Source organism: Equus przewalskii, chromosome 11, assembly GCF_037783145.1.
Source record: "Equus przewalskii isolate Varuska chromosome 11, EquPr2, whole genome shotgun sequence".
NCBI classification, from domain to species: Eukaryota; Metazoa; Chordata; class Mammalia; order Perissodactyla; family Equidae; genus Equus; species Equus przewalskii.
The window spans coordinates 8,973,912-8,992,084 of NC_091841.1; the positions used below are offsets into that span (position 1 = coordinate 8,973,912).

Here is an 18,173-nt window from a genome sequence, read left to right on the forward strand (position 1 = left end):
TGCGTAGGTCAGGAGGGTGGAGCTCTCATGAGTGGGATTAGTGCTCTTATAAAAGAGACCCCACAGGGCTCCCTACCCCTTTGGGCCATGTGAAGATGCAACAAGAAGTCTGCAACCTGGAAGAGGACCCCACGGTGCTGGTACCCTGATCGTGGACTCCCAGCCTCCACAACTATGAGGAATAAATGTTTGCTGTTCATAAGCGACTCAGTTTATGGCATTTTGTTATAACAGCCTGAACAGACTACAACATCTAGTAAATCCAATATCTGGGCTTCTTTAGAGAGAGTTTTCATTGACTGCTTTTGGTTCTTGTGTATGGGCCATACTTTCGTATTTCGTAGCGTTCTTGTAATTTTGTTGTTGTTGTTGAAATGTAGACATTTAAAGTAATATAACGTGACAACTCTGGAAATCAGATTCTGTCCCCTCACTAGGGTTTGTTATTGCTGCTGTTTGTTTGCTGAGTGGCTTTGCTGGACCAATTCTGTAAAGTCTGTAATCTCTACCATGTGTGGCCCTTGAAGTCTCTGCTTGTTAGCCTGCTCGTCAGCTAACAATTGGACAAAGATTTCCTTAAATGCCTGGATCATTAAGTCTCTCAGCCTTTGCCAAGGGGCTCTGCATGTGCATGTTGGGGTGTGTGTTCAATGTTCTGGCAGAGAGTATACAAGTTGACCTTAGCCTTCACTTCCTTCTTGTGCAGCAGGTCAGGTCAGCCAGAGGAGAGATTTATGCCGTCTTAGATCTTTCCAGGATATGCTCCCAGCCCTGTGCATGCATGTGGAATTCTAGGTTCCCAGGAATATATTGGCACTTTTCATAGCCCCCTCTGAACATTCCATTCCTGTTTTTACTTTAAGTTTTTGGCCCTGAGTGGGCCAGCCTGCGGGAGGGAAAAGAAGGAGGTGGGAAAAGGAACTAACATTTGGTGAGCAGTTACTATGTGCCAGGCTCAGTGCTGGCTCTCACCATAAACCTCTTTACCTGATTCTTATAAGAACTCAGTTGGTCCTTTACTGGAACATTTACTTTACAGGTGAAAAAGTTGAAGCTCAGAGAGGTGAAGAAACCTGCCCCAGGGCACACAGCTGGTTAGATGGTGAAGTTGAAATGGTGAAAACAGTCCTTTTCTGTTGCCATAGCCCATGCCGCTCTACCATACCAGTGCTTCCCAATCACAAGGTGATGGGAGGTAATACGTAGACAATCGCTCAATGACTTTCATTGCATGTTTATGTGTGTGTGTATCTTTGGATACCAAACCCATGACTTTGTGCTTAGGACAAGGCATAAATCAACATTCAACTTGAAAATGTCAGTCAATATAAAAACAAAGATTAAGTAGGATGTGGTACAGGTAGTATGTTCTCAGGGCAAAAGTTGGGGTGATGGAAGTCGGCATGACACCACATTCTACCCACACGCTCTCCACTCTGACACCGGGATTTAGGGTGAGGGAGGGCGGGAAGGCTTGTCTGGCTAGCACTGTCCAGTAGAATTTTCTGCAATAGTGGAAATGCTCTACTGTCTGTGCCGTCCAATACAGGAGCCACCAACCACACTGAGCACTTGAAATATGGCTAGTATGACTGAAGAACTAAATTTTTAACTGTATTTAATTTTAACTAATTAAAATTTGAATTTAAACAGCCACATGTGACTAGTGGCTACTGTATCATCCGGTTCAGCCATAGACCAAATTCATCACAGCTGCTCCAAAGGTCTGCCAGCATTCTGTGGTTATCCTTGAGTCCAGCTTCAGAGAGCAGAGAATGTGGCACAAGGAGCCCACACCCAGGGGGCAGCGGGCAAGGGTTCTGCCCCCAACTGCTGGATAGTGCGGCTGTGCAGCCTTGCTCAAGGGACTTAGCCCTTCTGTGCCTCAGTTTCCTCATCTATAAAGTAGGAATAATAACGCCCACTCTACATATCTCATAGGCTTGTGATGTAGGTCATGTGGAATAATGCAGGAAAGAATGTTTTGTAAACCAAGAAGCAGAAGAGAAATGAAGGAATTTGTTTAAAAAACACTTTTGAAATGGGTGAATCACTTGGAACAGGCATGTTCAGGCTAGGTTGGGGCGTGGAGATCCGATATGAGGGAATTTGGGCCAATGGAATATGTCCCTCTCAGCCACACAGCCTGGGGCTGAACTCGGGTGTGGGCTGTTTCAGAAGAAATGCATCAGGTGATCTGATGAGAGGCCCCCAGGGAACTGGTGCTGCTCTGAGGCTGGATCCACATGTTCAGTCCTGATCTCCCCACAAATTTACCCCTCCCATGGTTTCCTCACCTCAGTAAATGGTAACTTGATCTTTCTAGTTGCTCAGGCCAAGGTCCTGCATTCTTCTTGATGCCTCTCTTCCTCTCCCACCCCTCGTCTGATCCAGTCCCGTGGGCTTGACGTCTACCCAGAATCCACCCACTTCTCATCATCCTCGCAGGACCACCCTGAGCCACGTTGTCACCTCACCCTGGGGTTAGTACAGTATCCTCCTATCTGGTCCCACCCTTGACCCTCTACAGCAGCATCTTCCCCACATTATAATCAAAGGGATTGTTTTAAATGCTAAATCAGATCAAGTCTTGCTCCAAACCCTGCAAAGCCTTCCTGCCTCATGGGGGAAAGCCAGCGTCCATCCAGTGGCCTACAGAGCCATCCTATTCCACCTCTGACCTCATCTCCAAATACACCACTCCAGCTGTCTAGCCTCTCGCTCGTCCTTGAACATGCTAAACCTCAGGGCCTTTGCACTGGCTGTTCCCCCTGCCTGGAATGCTCTCCTGTCAGATATCCTTGTGGTTTACCTTTACTGCCTTCAGATCTGCCCGTGTCACCTTATCAGAGAGGCTTTCTGTGAGCACCTGACATAAAAGAGCCATTGCCACCTACCCGCCACAGTGCCTGGTGCACAGTCGGTACTCAGTCATTCTTCCTGGACCGATGACATTCTGGGAAGCCGGGATCAGTGGCCACTCTGCAGTGCAGCAGCACTGGACTGGGAGTTGGCACACTCGCTGTATGACTTGGACAAGCTGCTTGTCCTCTTGGGACTTCAGACGTCCCATCTGCACAATGAGTCCTAAGGAAGAGACTGGAGGATCTTGAAGATTCCTCCTAGTTTCAGAGAGTCTGTGACCCCAAGCTCCTCTGAGCCTCCTGATTCCACTTGCCTGCTTGCTGGCGGCTCGGTGCAGCGACCATCCAGGGAGCATCGGATCCTGGGCTGGCCAAGGGACCACTTAGGAAGGAGAAGGACGGAGTCTAAACTGGGGTCCCTGGGGCAGGGACTGAGAGGGCAAGGGGACAATTTCTGTGGAACATGGGCCTCTTGGAAGTGCCTCCATTGGCCTGGGTTCATGTCAGACCCTCAAACCAAGGTCCCCTGGGCCTTGGCGGGGTTTTGTCTGTCTGTTTGTTTTATGCTCTAAGGTGCTCCTCCTAGTCTTTCATGCTTGGTGGCCTGGTGGCCCTGCTCTCTCCTCCTGGTCTATCAAAGTCTAGCCCCTGCCCTTCCTTTCCTCGCTCCCTGAACGGTATTTCCTGAGGGTTCTCTGGCTGGATGGACCTGGGGAGTCCTGACATGCCATTCCTTCCTCTTCTTCACCAGGAAGTCCCATCTCCCCGCCACCCCTCAGACCCCAAAATGCAGACCCCCACTCCCCCTGCCGTTTCTCAAGGACACAGGTATCTGGCAGCCAAGGCCCCCTCCTCTCCACCCCTCTCCCCCATCCCTCCCCCATCCCTGCCCCCACCCCTCTGCTCCATCCCTCCCCCACCCCTCTGCTCCATCCCTCCCCCCCACCCCTCTGCTCCATCCCTCCCCCACGCCTCTGCTCCATCCCTCCCCCACCCCTCTGCTCCATCCCTCCCCCACCCCTCTGCTCCAACCCTCCCCCATCCCTCCCCTCCACCCCTCTGCTCCATCCCTCCCCCATCCCTCCCCTCCACCCCTCTGCTCCATCCCTCCCCCACCCCTCTGCTCCATCCCTCCCCCCCACTCCTCTGCTCCATCCCTCCCCCCACCCCTCTGCTCCATCCCTCCCCCCACCCCTCTGCTCCATCCCTCCCCGCCACTCCTCTGCTCCATCCCTCCCCCACCCCTCTGCTGCATCCCTCCCCCACCCCTCTGCTCCATCCCTCCCCCCACCCCTCTGCTCCATCCCTCCCCCACCCCTCTGCTCCATCCCTCCCCCCACTCCTCTGCTCCATCCCTCCCCCCACCCCTCTGCTGCATCCCTCCCCCACCCCTCTGCTCCATCCCTCCCCCCACCCCTCTGCTCCATCCCTCCCCCCACCCCTCTGCTCCATCCCTCCCCCACCCCTCTGCTCCATCCCTCCCCCACCCCTCTGCTCCATCCCTCCCCCCACCCCTCTGCTCCATCCCTCCCCCCCACCCCTCTGCTGCATCCCTCCCCCCCACCCCTCTGCTCCATCCCTCCCCCACCCCTCTGCTCCATCCCTCCCCCCACCCCTCTGCTCCATCCCTCCCCCCCACCCCTCTGCTCCATCTCTCCCCCACCCCTCTGCTCCATCCCTCCCCCATCCCTCCCCCCATCCCTCGACTCCATCCCTCGCCTCCGTCCCTCCCCCCACCCCTCTGCTCCATCCCTCCCCCACCCCTCTGCTCCATCCCTCCCCCCCACCCCTCTGCTGCATCCCTCCCCCACCCCTCTGCTCCATCCCTCCCCCACCCCTCTGCTGCATCCCTCCCCCACCCCTCTGCTCCATCCCTCCCCCATCCCTCCCCCCATCCCTCCACTCCTCCTCACCGAGCCCCCAGACGGGCTGTCTGCTGCTTGGCTATTTTTATCCCAGGAACTTTCTCAAGGAGAAAGCAGCATGATCCCTGAGCCAAAGCACGCGGCTTTGTCCCTATGGAAAACCTCCCCTCATGGGGAAAGAATCCAGGGGAATTTTTTTTGGGTCCTGGCTTGGAGCCTTCAAGTTTTTCATATCCCTTGCTAATTTATCAGGGTTTTTGGTTGTTGATGTGTTGGTTTTTTTATAGGGATGAAGGCAACACCCGATTATGAATCAGTCCTGGACATTGACTCAGGTTTGGGTTTTTATAAAAAGTCCTTATCTTGTTTGTGTCAACAGCACGATGGAAATAGTGGGGTGTAATGGAAAACTGGCTGGCCTGGAGGCAGGTGTGGGGATGGGGGTAGGGGGCAGAACAGCATTAGCAGCAGACTCCGTTCTCTCTGCTTACAAGGTCCCCAGGAAGAAGGGACCATTAGTGTCCGGGTGTTACACATGGGGAAACCGAGGCTCAGAGAGGTTAAGTAACTTGCCCAAAGTCTTTCTGGACACCTGAAAGAGCAGGGATTTACACCCAGGATTTGGAAAGCTTCTGACTGCTCAGCTTCCCTCCACTTGGTTTACGTCTCAGCCCTGCCACGTGGGAGCTGTGTGATGCTAGGCCAGTGGCTTCACCTCTCTGAGCTCGTGTCCTCAGCTGTAAAGTAGGGATGGTAATACTGGCCTTACCAGTATTTGGGAGGATTCAATGAGATACTGTGTGTAACGGGCTTGGGGCAGAGAAGAAAATAAACGTGAACATGTCCACTTCCTCCCGCTGTTCCTCCCGGGGGCGGGGGCGGGGTGGGGGGTGGGGGGCTCCTGGGTCGTGTCAGTTCCTGAAGAGCCAGGAGTCTGTCTGCCACCCCCCAGCCCCCAACCCCAGGTGTGTCTGGGGAGGTTCCTGCCCCTTGTTTGCCTTGTCTTGGGACTTTCCTCATCTGTGGCCTTAGAGCTTCTGACGTCGGGATGGTAGCGACCTTTGAAGATGGCTCTTCTTCCTGAGAGGAAAAGTGTCTGGAGACAAATGAAGGAAATCATCGGGCAGAGGCTCCACGGCTTCAGTCTGGGCCTTCTCGCTAGCTTGGTTCGTGTCCTCTGATAAGCAGACGCCGAATGGGATTCAAACCGCAACATATTTATTGGAGGAAACACCTGTGAGGGATCAACGGGAGGAGCAGGAGGCGGCAGGGAGCGCTTTCAGAACATGTGATCATGGTGGAGGAGAGAGAAGGGAGACTGGAGCACGAATAGTCTTGTGCCTCAACACAATTCCGAAAAAGGTCAGCCAGGCCGGTGGGGACTCCTTAAGCCAAAGTAGGCTGATGGAGGAATTCTGCATCCCCCAGGAATAGGCCTGCGCGGTCCCCCTGGGCGCCCAATCATTGGCTGAGAGGCCTGGGTGCCCAATCATTGGCTGGGAGCAGCAGCCTGGGCGCCCAGTCATTGGCTGGGAGGTCTAGGTGCCCAGTCATTGGCTGGAAGGTCTAGGTGCCCGTCATTGGCTGGGAGCAGCCTCAGTGCACGATCATTAGCTGGGAGCAGCTGGGGATGCAGGAAGCGAACGACAGTGAGAAAGCAGTGGTGGATCCAGGGAACAGTAGCTGGATCCATGCCAAGCTGCATGCCAGTCCATGCAGGTTCCTCCAGCAGGAGATCCAAGTGGTTCATTTTCACAGCCACCACATTTGCTTACTGGGAACCCTTGGAAAATGCACTCAAGCTCTCTGAACCTCAGATTCAGCCTCTGTAAAATGGGCATGATAGTAATAGTCTGCAGGTCTTGGGGTTTGTTCCATTTTTCTATAGCTGTGTAACTGACCATCCCCTGAACTTCTGGGCTTAAAACAAGAATTTATTATTTCTCACGATCTTGTGGGTTAATGGGCTCAGTGAGGCGGTTCTTCAGCTTTGCATGTTACTGCGAGGATATTCATGTGGCTGAAATCAGACAGGCTCTCTGCTGGGACTGGAATGTGAAGATGCCTGGCGTCCTCCAGGCTCTCCCTCCACGTGGCCTCTCACCGCTCCATAGTCCAGCCTGAGCTTCCCTCCAGCAGGGCAGCTGGCTTCTGAGGGCAAGCCTTCCAAGAGGGCAAACCCCCGAGCCCAAGCAGTTGTCCAGACTCTGCCTGCATCATGCTTGCTGGTGTCCCATTGGCCGAAGCATGTCACATGGCCAAGCCCTGAGTCGGCGTGGGAGGGGACCACACCAGGGCATTCATTGTGGCCAGCAGTGTTACCAGCTGCCACAGGGCTGCGGCCGGTGAAATGATAACCTTGCTAAGAGCTCAGGATAGTGTCTGATGTCCCTTAATACACGTGCCCGATAAACAGTGGCTGGGGGTGATGAAATTGCCCTCGGAAAGGCTCTGGGGGTGAAAGGAGCCCTCTCTGGCCTCCAGGAGAACTTAGCAGAGTGGGTTGGTAGGGGGGATACTTGGACCTTGTCCCTACTCAAGAATTCTTAGGAAGAAGGGAAGTGGTGGGGACAAGTCTGCAGATTCTGGGTCTGGAGAAGACCCAGGTCAACAGAAGCCCAACAAGTCAGAGCAGCCTCTCAGGGGACAAGGAGAAGACGCCCTGACGGGAAGTTTCCCAGCTGGAAGGAACTCGCAAATGTGTGACGGGAAGAAAAAGTCCTCTGGAAACTCTCAACTCGTCATGACCGAGGTCTCCTGGGTGGGAGTGTGAGAAGTCGACTCCCTCCAGAATATTCCTCATAACTGCTGCAGTCTCGGGAGGCTGGCGAGCGCACAGTAGGGCTCCATAAAAATGGAAAGAAAGAAAATGCAAATGACCAGGTGGAGGAATGGTTTGGTGGATGGCTGGACACAAGTTGGAAGAGGAAAGCTCAACTTTATAGTTGTTATTTCACATAATCCTCTCAACCCATCCTCCCTCGGCCTCTTCATAAACGAGAAGTTGATGCCGAGAAACTCTTAATGATTTACTTATAGCCACCCCGTTTGTAAGTGGCCACACTGGGACTTGAACTTGTGACTTGAACCCCAGACCCTCGACAACAACTCTATACAGTTCACACCACACCCCATACGGAGAAAGGGACATCTCCAGGGATCACGGCGAACAGGTCCAGACAACAAGCAGATGAGTTCAGTGCCTGCCAAAGCCGGGCAGCACTGCCCCCTGGGGGCCAGGCCACTGAGTCACCCCACTGCTGCCGTCTCCTGCCCGCCCTCCCCCAGCACACCCAGGGCCTACGTCCCTCAGGTTCCTTCCCAGGACCAGGGCTCTTGAAAGGGGCCCCTCGGCTTTGAAGTGTGGCTGCCAAGAGTAGATAGTGTCCATGGAAAAGGAAACAGTAATGTTTTCTTTGTGCCCTAAGCAGTACCAAATGCCGGGTCCCGGGCCTGGGCAGGGGGGGGGGGGAGCGGGGAGCAGAGCGGCTGGAACAAACTCCTCTTTGACAGCCGAAGCAGGAAGACCTTGGGGAAAAGCAAACAGAAAGAGCCCAGAAAAGATTGACTTCAGGGAGCCACAGCCCTGGCGAGAACGGCTTATTCATATTTAAAGAGGGAGTGAATGCTGGCAGCCACCGAGAGCTGGAGGGAAGGGAGACGCTGCCATCAAAATGAATCTCACAAAGCAATGAGATGAGGAGCCAGAAAGGAAGGCACTGGCGGGATCGCTGGGTTGGGTGCGCGAGGGGAAAAACGGGAGGGTGAGGGGGGCAGTGAACACACGGGGCTGTGGGCTGTGATTTCCCTGGCAGACCCACCTTGTCTGCTTTAGAATAAGATTCTCCATCTTTGGGGGAGTCTCATGAAAGCTGTGGTCCTTACCATCCCTCTAACACCAAATGTACATGCGGATAAGATCTGGGCTGGGAGGAGAGGGCCCCTGAGGCCCAGCCCCAGCCCCTGGGAGACGGTGGTTCTTCATGAGCAGCGTTCATCCCCGTGGCCCACCCCAGAGACTGGTCAGCAAGGCAGAGGTGGAACTTGGCATCGGTTGGGGAAAAGCTTCTGAGGTGACTCTGATGTGGCCCCTGGTTGAGAATGTTGTTCTGGGGCTCCAGGAACCCCAGATGAAGACCCTGGGCTTTCAAGGAGCCAAGGTGTTCTACTCCAGCAATGAGAACAAGTGAATCCAAGCCAGGAATGTACATCACACAGCCTGAGGCATCCTGACTGCTGTGGGGACGCCCAGCCAGCTCCACAAGGCAGTTACTACCTCACATCCCAGCTCTGTACTGGGTATACTATCTTCCCATCATGCTCACAATAAAAGCTAAGGTCCTTATCAAGGTTTACAAACTCTTACGAGACTCTTTCCTCAAATACAGGAAGTGCACGCTCCCACCTCAGGGCCTTTGCACTTGCTGTTCCCTCTGCTGGAACACCGTTCCCTCAGAGAACCACATAGCTTGCTCCTTCACTTCCTGTGGGTATTTGCCTTCCTACTCCATCTAAACAACACCCCCTTGTTATATAATAACAATATAACAATAACATTGCCTAACTTGAATTTTCTTCATAGCACTTATTGAACTATATTTATTGTATATATTGTTCATTTTCTGTCACGAGCTTTAGAAGGTAAATGGCAAGAGGGCGGTACCTATTTTGATGCTTTCTGTGTCGCCAACACCTAGCACGGTGTCTAACGCATGGCAGGTGCTTAATAAATATTTGTTCAATGAATGAATAATGTTAATTCATTAGTCTCTGTTGCCCAACAGGACACAGATGTTGTTTTCAAGTTTGCTTTAAAGATCCCTGGAAGCAGAGAGCTGCTTTTTGGATCTGTTTTCCCATGTAAACAGTAAATAAGTAAACAAAATGTAGCTATTTGACACTTACTGTATGCTCAACCCCCATAGGCTAAAGGTGGCACAAATAAAGAGGTTAGAAAGACCTCTTCAAGGTCTTTATAATCTAGGTGGGTACGGGTGTTAAGGTCAGAGGGCACCTAGGTGGGCGACTTTCCAGAACCTCGAAGGATCATCGTCAGAGCTTTGCTTTTGGAGCAGAGAAGCCAAAAGGAGCTGGGGGTGGGGGCTGGGGGGTTGGGGGGGGGCGTGGGGGGACGACGACGACGACACGGAACAGACAATAGCGTTGCCAAATCTGGATGCTAATCCTACCCCTGATGTTTTCCAGTTGTGCCACCTTGGTCAAGACACCCAACCTCTCTGAGCCTGGGGTCCTGTGTGTAAGAGGGAGATCCTGGGAGCCCTAGGAGCACGGGGCTCGCAGGGAGTCGGAAGGGGACCGTGGCGGGCTGCGTCCCGCGTCAGCGCCAGCGGCTGGGTCCCCAGCCCTGCCTCGGTCGCGCCCCACGCGGACGGCCCTCGAAGGGGGACCGGGCCGTGGCGGGCCGTCCCTTTCTTCCTCGCGCCCACGGCTTCTGCATCTGCAGTTACTGCCGGTCCGCACCAGGAAGGAAAGTGAGGGCGGAGCGACCCCTCTTGGCGAAGCCGTGTCACAGCTGCTGTGGTGGGAGGGGGCCCGCTGTTAGGAGAGGCTCCGGCTGAGGCAGGTTGTGGGAACCGAGGGTTTCCTGTGGGCAAACCTTCATTCCACCATCAGCGTCCGCCTGGTGCCCACCGCTGATGATTCCTCCATTCCGTCCCCGGTCACTCATGGATTAGTTACAAAAGGAACCTTCGACAGACGTTAACCAAGAACCCCCTCTGAGTCTTGAAACTAGGGTAGAACCTGAGGAACCTACAGTCCAGAGGGAGACGCAGACGTCAGATGATTGCAAGATGGTCTTCATTCCTTCATTCATCCATCCATCCATTCATTCATTCACCAATGTCACTGAGCTGCCCTATGGACCAAGCATGGTTCTTTGCATTTGAGAAACTTCAGGGAACGAAACAGCCGAAGACCCTTGCCCTCGTGGAGTTTACATTCTAGAAGAGGGGACTTCAAATAAACAATGCATGTAACAAATAAGTTGTATAGCATGTTTGAAGGAGAAAGTGCTATAAAAAATGAAAGGTAGAATGAAGGAGAGGGAACCGCAATACAGGAGGGTGGGGGGGGGGGTGGAATTAGGTGATGGTCACAGTGGGCCCCGGGAGGTGGTGAGATTTGAGCAAAGACTTGAAGGAGGTGGGGGGTGGGCAAGCAGAGACCTGAGGTGGGGTGGTCTAGGCACGGGAGCCCCACTAGAGCAGGGGGCTGGCAGCACGGCTGCCCAGTGTGCTTTACACCGTAGGCAGGAGCCAAGGGCTTTGGGTCATAAGGCCTGGGCCCCTATCCCTGCCTGAGGGGTCAGGGGGGAGGGCTCCTTGGAGGAGGTGACATGCAAGCACAGACGTGAAGGAGAAGCACTAGTCTGCTTTCCAAGTGGAGGGAACAGCATGTTCCAAGGCCTGGAAGAATTAGAGGTCGTGGTGTTCTGGGAGGCTCAGTGTTTGGGCTTGTTGGAGGGGAGAGGGTGGGAAAGGTATGCAAAGAATGAGATCAGGGAGGTAGGCTGTGATGGATTATTCTAGAGGTCTGATATGCCGCATAAAGGAGTGTGGATTCAGACTTTGCAAATTGATGGCTGGAGGGCTGAAATTAACTGGTAAAACCATTTTGCCCAACAGTGCTTACTGTTATTTTTTTTGCCTGAATGCATGTAGGAGGGCATGCAGGCTCAGTTAGCCGACAGCCTCCCCAGTCCCTAAGCCAGCTTTGTATGTTTGCTACCGTCGTGTCCCTGGAGGTATTTGAGTTTACAACCCCATAAGGTCAAGGGGATTAAAGGATCTTGAGCAAATGAAAGATGTGATCAGACTTCTCCGTTGGAAAGTGTGTCCTGGGGCTCATTGAAGTGAGGGAGCTCTTCCTTCATTTTGATAGTCCCAGGTCTAACACAGTGCTTGGTACATCAGAGGCACCTGGTGAATGGTTTTTTATTTTTTATTTTTATTTTTTTTATTGAGTTATTGATAGGTTACAATCTTGTGAAATTTCAGCTGTACGTTAATGTTTGTCATTCGTGTTGTAGGTGCACCACTTCACCCTTTGTGCCCACCCCCCACCCCACCTTTCCCCTGGTATCCACTAAACTGTTCTTAGTCCCTAATTTTAAATTCCTCGTATGAGTGGAGTCATACACAGATTATCTTTCTCTCGCTGGCTTATTTCACTTAACATAATTCTCTCAAGGTCCATCCATGTTATTGCAAATGGAATGATTTTGTTCTGTTTTGCAGCTGAGTAGTATTCCATTGTATATACGTACCACATCTTCTTTATCCATTCGTCTGTTGCTGGACACTTAGGTTGCTTCCACGTCTTGGCTATTGTAAACAGTGCTGCAATAAACATTGGGGTGCACAGGACTTTTGGGATTGCTGACTTCAGGCTCTTTGGATAAATACCCAGTAGTGGGATGGCTGGATCGTATGGTAGTTCTATTTTTAGTTTTTTGAGGAATCTCCATACTGTTTTCCATAGTGGCTGCACCAGTTTGCATTCCCACCAGCAGTGTATGAGGGTTCCTTTTTCTCCGCAACCTCTTCAACATTTGTTGCTGTTAGTTTTAGATATTTTTGTCATTCTAACGGGTGTAAGGTGATATCTTAGTGTAGTTTTGATTTGCATTTCCCTCATGATCAGCGATGATGAGCATCTTTTCATGTGCCTATTGGCCATCAGTATATCTCTGGTGAATGGTTTTTAGGTTTTTTAACGAATGGGGAATGAACAAATAAATGACAGAAGAGATGGGCTGTCCATGCAGTGCAGGCTGGGGCGTATGTGAGGTCCTAGCCCTCTGGGGTGAAGTGCCCGCCCACAGCTCATGGTTCCCCTCCCTGTGGGGTCCACGGGGGCAACGTCTCTCCATGACTAGTCCAGGATCACCTGCCATTATGCTGTAAAATACGGACTCCTGGGCGCAATTATAGACCAACTGGGTCAGCATCCCTGAGTGGAGCCCAGGCATGCGTATTTTAAGCAAACTAAAGTTGGAGAACAGTCACAAGACAGGTATTTATTCTTGGACCACAGGCTGCCTCTGGCCTTGCTCCTGTTTGTTGACCCCCAGGGAAGGCAGGACAGGAGGGGCCCAGCGTGAAACTGACAAGCTCGAACGCGCAGTCACGTGCAATTCTACCTGCTGCCCCATCTGGGCGTCCATCCTCCCACTGAGCCTTCACACTGCCCTCCAAGAAGCAGCTTTCATGACCTCCGCCTGGAACAAGGAGAAACTGACTGAAGACCAGAAAGGCTGGGTGGGTTTGCCAAGGACACACAAGTAGAGCTAGGGGCATTGGGACCAGTCCTCCTGGCCATTGCTCCAGGGCTTCCTTGTCAAGTTGTCGTTAACACACTTCAACCTGCTGTCAATCGTGGTCTCCCCAGAAATGGGGAAAGTCAGGGGCTCATGAGGGCTTTAATTGGGAGTCGCTCGCTCCAGTGGTTCTCAGACGTTGAGCAAGCACGCAGGCCCAGGTCCTCGCCTGCTTCCGAGAGCCTCTTGCTCTTTATTAGCTCTCTGGGTGATGCCAATGTCCTTCAAGTTTGAGGACCACAGCTCCAATGCGTGGCTCTCCCAGGTGTGGGTGTTGCTGAGCCTTTCTCTGTCATGGTGCAAAGAAAGGCCATTTTAGGGAATAAGGAACTCCCGGGGGAGATGCCCTGGGACAGGAAAAGGTGGATCTTGTTATTGCCCTTGAAAGCACTTTGTGCTTAAAAGCGGAGCCTACAGGCTCCAAGCAGTAAGCAAGCTAGTGAGGAGAGAAGGGTTCTGGAGAGGTCTCTGAGCCCTGATGGTCAAGGACAATTTCATCCGGCATAGGATCTTAGACTGGAGAAAGGATGAGTGGAAAGAGAGACACAGGTATGTGCGGGTGGCAGGGTCGGGGGAGCTGAGAGATGTGGAGTGAGGAGGGGGCTTTGGACCAAACACTTAGACTTCACCTGGGCTCCTAGACTCCCAGGGGGGTGGGACCACTGATGGATTTATGGATCCCCAAAAGAGAATGCCAAGCTTTGAGGGCATGTGCACCCTTCCAGGAAGAGGCCTCACGGAGGGATGGTTAAGAGGGTGGCGGGGCCTGGGGTGAGCAGACTGGTTTTAAAGCTCCTTTTCCATCCCACTTGTGCGCTCACGCGTTCACCTCCTTCCTTTGAGTCTGGTTTTCTCATCTGTAAAGGGCGGCTACGATCTACTCCTCGTAGCTGGAGTCCAGTTGGTCTTTGTGTTCTCTGTGCTGGTTTCAGCTCGCGCTCTTTATTCATGTGTCTGGATTTTCTGTGTGCTGGAACACTGTATCTGGAAAATAATCCTTTGAGAAATCCAAAGTCTAAGGTAACCCCTTGCAGAGTATTTGTTTGCTTCTGCCCAGGGACGTTGAGTCACCAACAATACAGGATGGCAGTATCGTTGGAGGAAGTTAATCCATCGTCAGAACTTGAGACTTCCCAGGCGTTACGCAATGCGAAGCCAGGCTGCCGTCCACACCGGGGCTGGGTTTCTGCTAGTTCCGTCTTCTTCCTGCTTCTGGGCTAACATGGGAGGTCTTCGGTTTAAATCTGTGGGACCCCAGAAGTTACTTGTCATCCTCGAGCTTCAGTTTTATCACCTTGAGTTGAGGTAGCTTCTCATCTTACGTATGGAAAAACTGATACCCAGGCGGGAGATAATTCTTGCCACATCCTACAACTGGTCAGTAGCAACTACAGAATAGAATCCAGGCTTCTCAAGGCTCCTCTTACCTGAGCTTTCAATTTCGCGACTTGTACTTAGAGATCTCGATCCCCAAACACCTTCCTTCCTATGCACATAAAGAAGGCTCTACCATCCTTATCATACTCACCATACCGAGAAGGAAGAATCTGAATTAGGTCAGAGTATGAGACACCAGGGGGGCTGGCACGTGTCAAGGAGCAGGAAGGCCGGAGGGCTTGATGTCGCCATTGCTCCATCTTCCACGGCCAGTTCTCAGTCATGGCTGATCTCTTCACTGTCTTGGCAATATCCTCAGGATTGTGTCCCTCCTGCTGATTCCTATATGCCAGGTGCTGTGCTAAGGATGGAATGATGAAGGCTGACCCGGGCGGATACGGAACAAGTAACAATATTCAGTGTGACCGGAGGAGAAGCATAGGTTGCTGTGAGAACGTCAAAAGCGAACTGAGCATGGTTTGAAGGGTTGGGCAGAGTGTCCAGCACGTTGAAATGGTGGTGCCACAGGACTGTGAAAGAAGTAAGGGAGGCGTGTGACTTAGAACATGGTGTTTGGTGGAAGACGTATAAATCTAGATTTTTAGGAAAAGAGGGCCAGTGTCTGGGGGTGTGAGGATTGTCTTACAGAGAATTAGAGGCAGTTGTTGGCCTCAGGTTTTCTTACCTTGTGGCTACTTGCTACCTGATTTTTGTTTGATTCTTTTTTGTTTTTGAGGCTTTAAAGAGGTGTCTCTTAGCTCTTATGCAGCATTTCGACTTCTTTTCAGATGGAAGGTTGGTCTGAATAGTCAGAGGTTCTCAAAGTGTAGTCCTGGGAACTTGTTAGAACTGAAAATTCTCAGGCCCCACCCCAGACCTACTGAATCGAAGTCTGGCGGTGAGGCCCAGCCATCTGGCCGAACAAGCCCTCCCAGTGTTTCTGGTGACAATAAAGTTCAAGCACCACGCGTCTAGCCCGTGGTTCCTAGTGATGGAAGTCTAAGGCCGCTGTCACAGAGAGCAGGTTGAAAGCGTTTGCAGGAAGCGATGCAAGGAAGGAGGACGGAAGGACTGAGATTTGAACATCTGGCGCGGCCAACTCGGGAAAAATGGGGTGAAAGAAGGACTGATGTTTTAGAACAGGGCCTGGCAGCCTGTTTCTGTAAAGGACCAGCTAGTGAACATTTCAGGCCTTCTGGGTCATACGGTCTCTGTCTCAGTGATTCAACTCCGCTCTCATAGTACAAATGCAGCCACAGATAACACACAAACAAACATGACCGTGTTCCAATAAAACTTTATTTACAAAAAGAGGCGACAGGCTGGATTTGGCCCCGGGCAGCCGTTTACTAATCCCTATTCCAGCAGAATGAGTTACTCAGGCTTCTTTATTTTTTACGCAGCTGATCCCTTTTCCTTCTTAGAGCCATCTAAAGCAGGGATTGCTCTGTGGAAGCAGGGGCTGGAGAACCAGAGCCTGCCTGTCCAGTTCCCCCTTTTTCTCAAAGTGGGCCCTAAGGCTCTTCCTGAGAACTCATTTTAATGTCATTTAACGACAGTGCTCCAGTGTCTGGGCTTGGGGTCCCTTAGGCATCGCCCTTGAACGAGTAGGTAACTTGTCCTGAACGAATTTGGGCCCATAACAAAGGTGTGGAGGTTGGGGGAGGCAGTGACCAGCCTGAGATGAGGCCCGGACCTCAGGGTCAGGAGGGGTCAGCCTTTTTGTTGCAATGCATGGTCTCCCTCTTTCTCTGCAGGTTCCAGCCAGCCTGTCGAGGCCAAAACAAAGGCCCAGGGTATGAGTCACCAATCAGACGTCCTGCCCTGTGACCAGCTGAGGGACCAGGTCATCGGAAACCAGAGCAGCCACACCCAGCTGATGGAGACGCTGCTGCACCTGCGGCAGACCGTAGACGATTGTATCACACAGCTGACGACCAGGCCCCCACAGCTGGACCTGCCGCTGGAGGAGCAGAGGCACAATCAGGCCACCGGCGAGCAGGAAGCCTTCCTGCGCCGGGTGGTCAACCTCCTCCAGTCTGGGGCCATGTGGGGCCTGGGGCTCCAAGCGCCTCGCCCTACCCTGGGCCCTAGGGATGATGCTGGAGGCGGGCAGCAGGCACAGCTGTCCAGGCAGCTTGACCAGCTAGTTCACCAACTGAGTCATCTGGAAGTTGCATTTGTCAGCCATGACCTGTCCAACCGTGGGATTGACATCTCTGCCTTCGAGCGCTCCAAATTCCAGGACTTCAAGACCTACCAAGGAGACAAATACCATGAGGACAAGAACACCATGGTGAGGATTGGGGGGGGACATACTTGAGGGCCCCAGTGGCCAGGATTTACTGAGTCCTGTGCCAAGCACTGTGTTCTTGCACTTACTCTTCCCAGCTCCGTGAAGTAGGTGCTATCGTCTTCTTATAGATAAGGAAATGGGCCCAGAAACAAGGTGACATGCCCAAGAAAGTTAAAGAGCTGGGTCTGGGTCCACCTCCCCACCCAGCATGCTTTATCTAAACCCCAGCTCTTACCCACTAGGAGTCACTGTGGTCACAGTGGTAAGTCAGCCTGCCCTCATGGAACTCCGTCTAGCGATGAATGTAGTCCGCCACTGGGAAATGAACATTAATAATGTCCCCAAGAGCACTAAGGGGATGCCTGCACTGGGTGGCCTGGGAAGGTGTCTTAAAGGCTGGATCAGCCAGCCATACGGTGATGGTGGGAGGGGGGTCCTCCAGAATGGAGGAACAGCATGTGTGAAAGCTCTGAGACGGGAAGGGCTTAGAGTTATTGGGAAAGGAGGCCCGTGTGGCTAGAGTAGGGACAACGAGCGCTGTAACAAGAGGTGTAGATGGGGGTAGTCCGTTGCGAGGTATCAGGATGTTATCCTAAGGGTGATAGGGAACCAACAAAAAGCTTCCAGCAAGGGAGGTTCACAACAGCTCTCCAGCCGGAGGATAGAGGACAGCATGACTCACAGCTTCCCTTCTGTTTCCAGCTAAGTGACGTGGGCTCGGTGGCCGTCTGCTTTTCTCGGGGCCCGGTCAGTCAGATACCTCCACCGGACTCGGAGGGACCCTTCCTCCTCCATGGACTTGAAGGGCCCTTACAAGGAAGCAGAAATAGTAGAGATGGGTGCGAGGCAGGGCCTGCGGCTTAAGGATCCAGGCTCTTGGGTCAGGCAGGTGGAGTTCTGCCCAAATGTGGATGGAATTGCCTCACGGGGCTGAGAGATCTCTGTTTCACAGGATGAGTCCTTATTGGCACGTTTAAAGGGGTCCGTATCGGGCAGGGCAAGAGGACTGACCTCAGGTTCCTTCCATCTCCAGGGCTTCATCAACCTCGGTGTCAGTGAGAACAAGCTGTGCACTGATCTGATGACCGAAAGGGTAAGCCAAGTTCTGGGCTGTGCTGGGCCCCACCTTCCGGCCCGGTCCCGCTAGAAGGTTCCTCAGCATGTGGTAGCTGCACCAATGGGACTTAGGGGTTTGGGGGAAGGGAGCGGGGAAAAAGCTTCTAGAACAACACATCTAACCTCCTGGCCTTGCTGACTGTGTTCAGAGCTATTCTCTAGATGGGGCTATGGTGGGTAGGCTGCCAAGGGAGCCTCTGGCCCAAGTGTAGGTTTTCAAACACTTCAGAGTGAGTTATGTATTTGTGTAACGTGTGCCAAGAAGACTGGGGCCTCCACCCCCGAGGAGCATACAGCATGTAGCCCCACTGCCC

General features: G+C 52.7%; 1 protein-coding gene across 2 annotated transcripts in view; it reads left to right on the forward strand.

Moving 5' to 3' along the window:
* ACCSL (1-aminocyclopropane-1-carboxylate synthase homolog (inactive) like) overlaps positions 1 to 18,173 on the forward strand; it is a 74,777-nt gene that overhangs the window by 47,993 nt on the left and 8,611 nt on the right. For both annotated transcript variants that reach the window (XM_070564873.1, XM_070564872.1), the window contains exons 2-3: positions 16,205 to 16,743; positions 17,777 to 17,836. In XM_070564873.1, the coding sequence (XP_070420974.1) occupies positions 16,205 to 16,743; positions 17,777 to 17,836 (599 nt within the window). The remainder of the gene's footprint in view (positions 1 to 16,204; positions 16,744 to 17,776; positions 17,837 to 18,173) is intronic.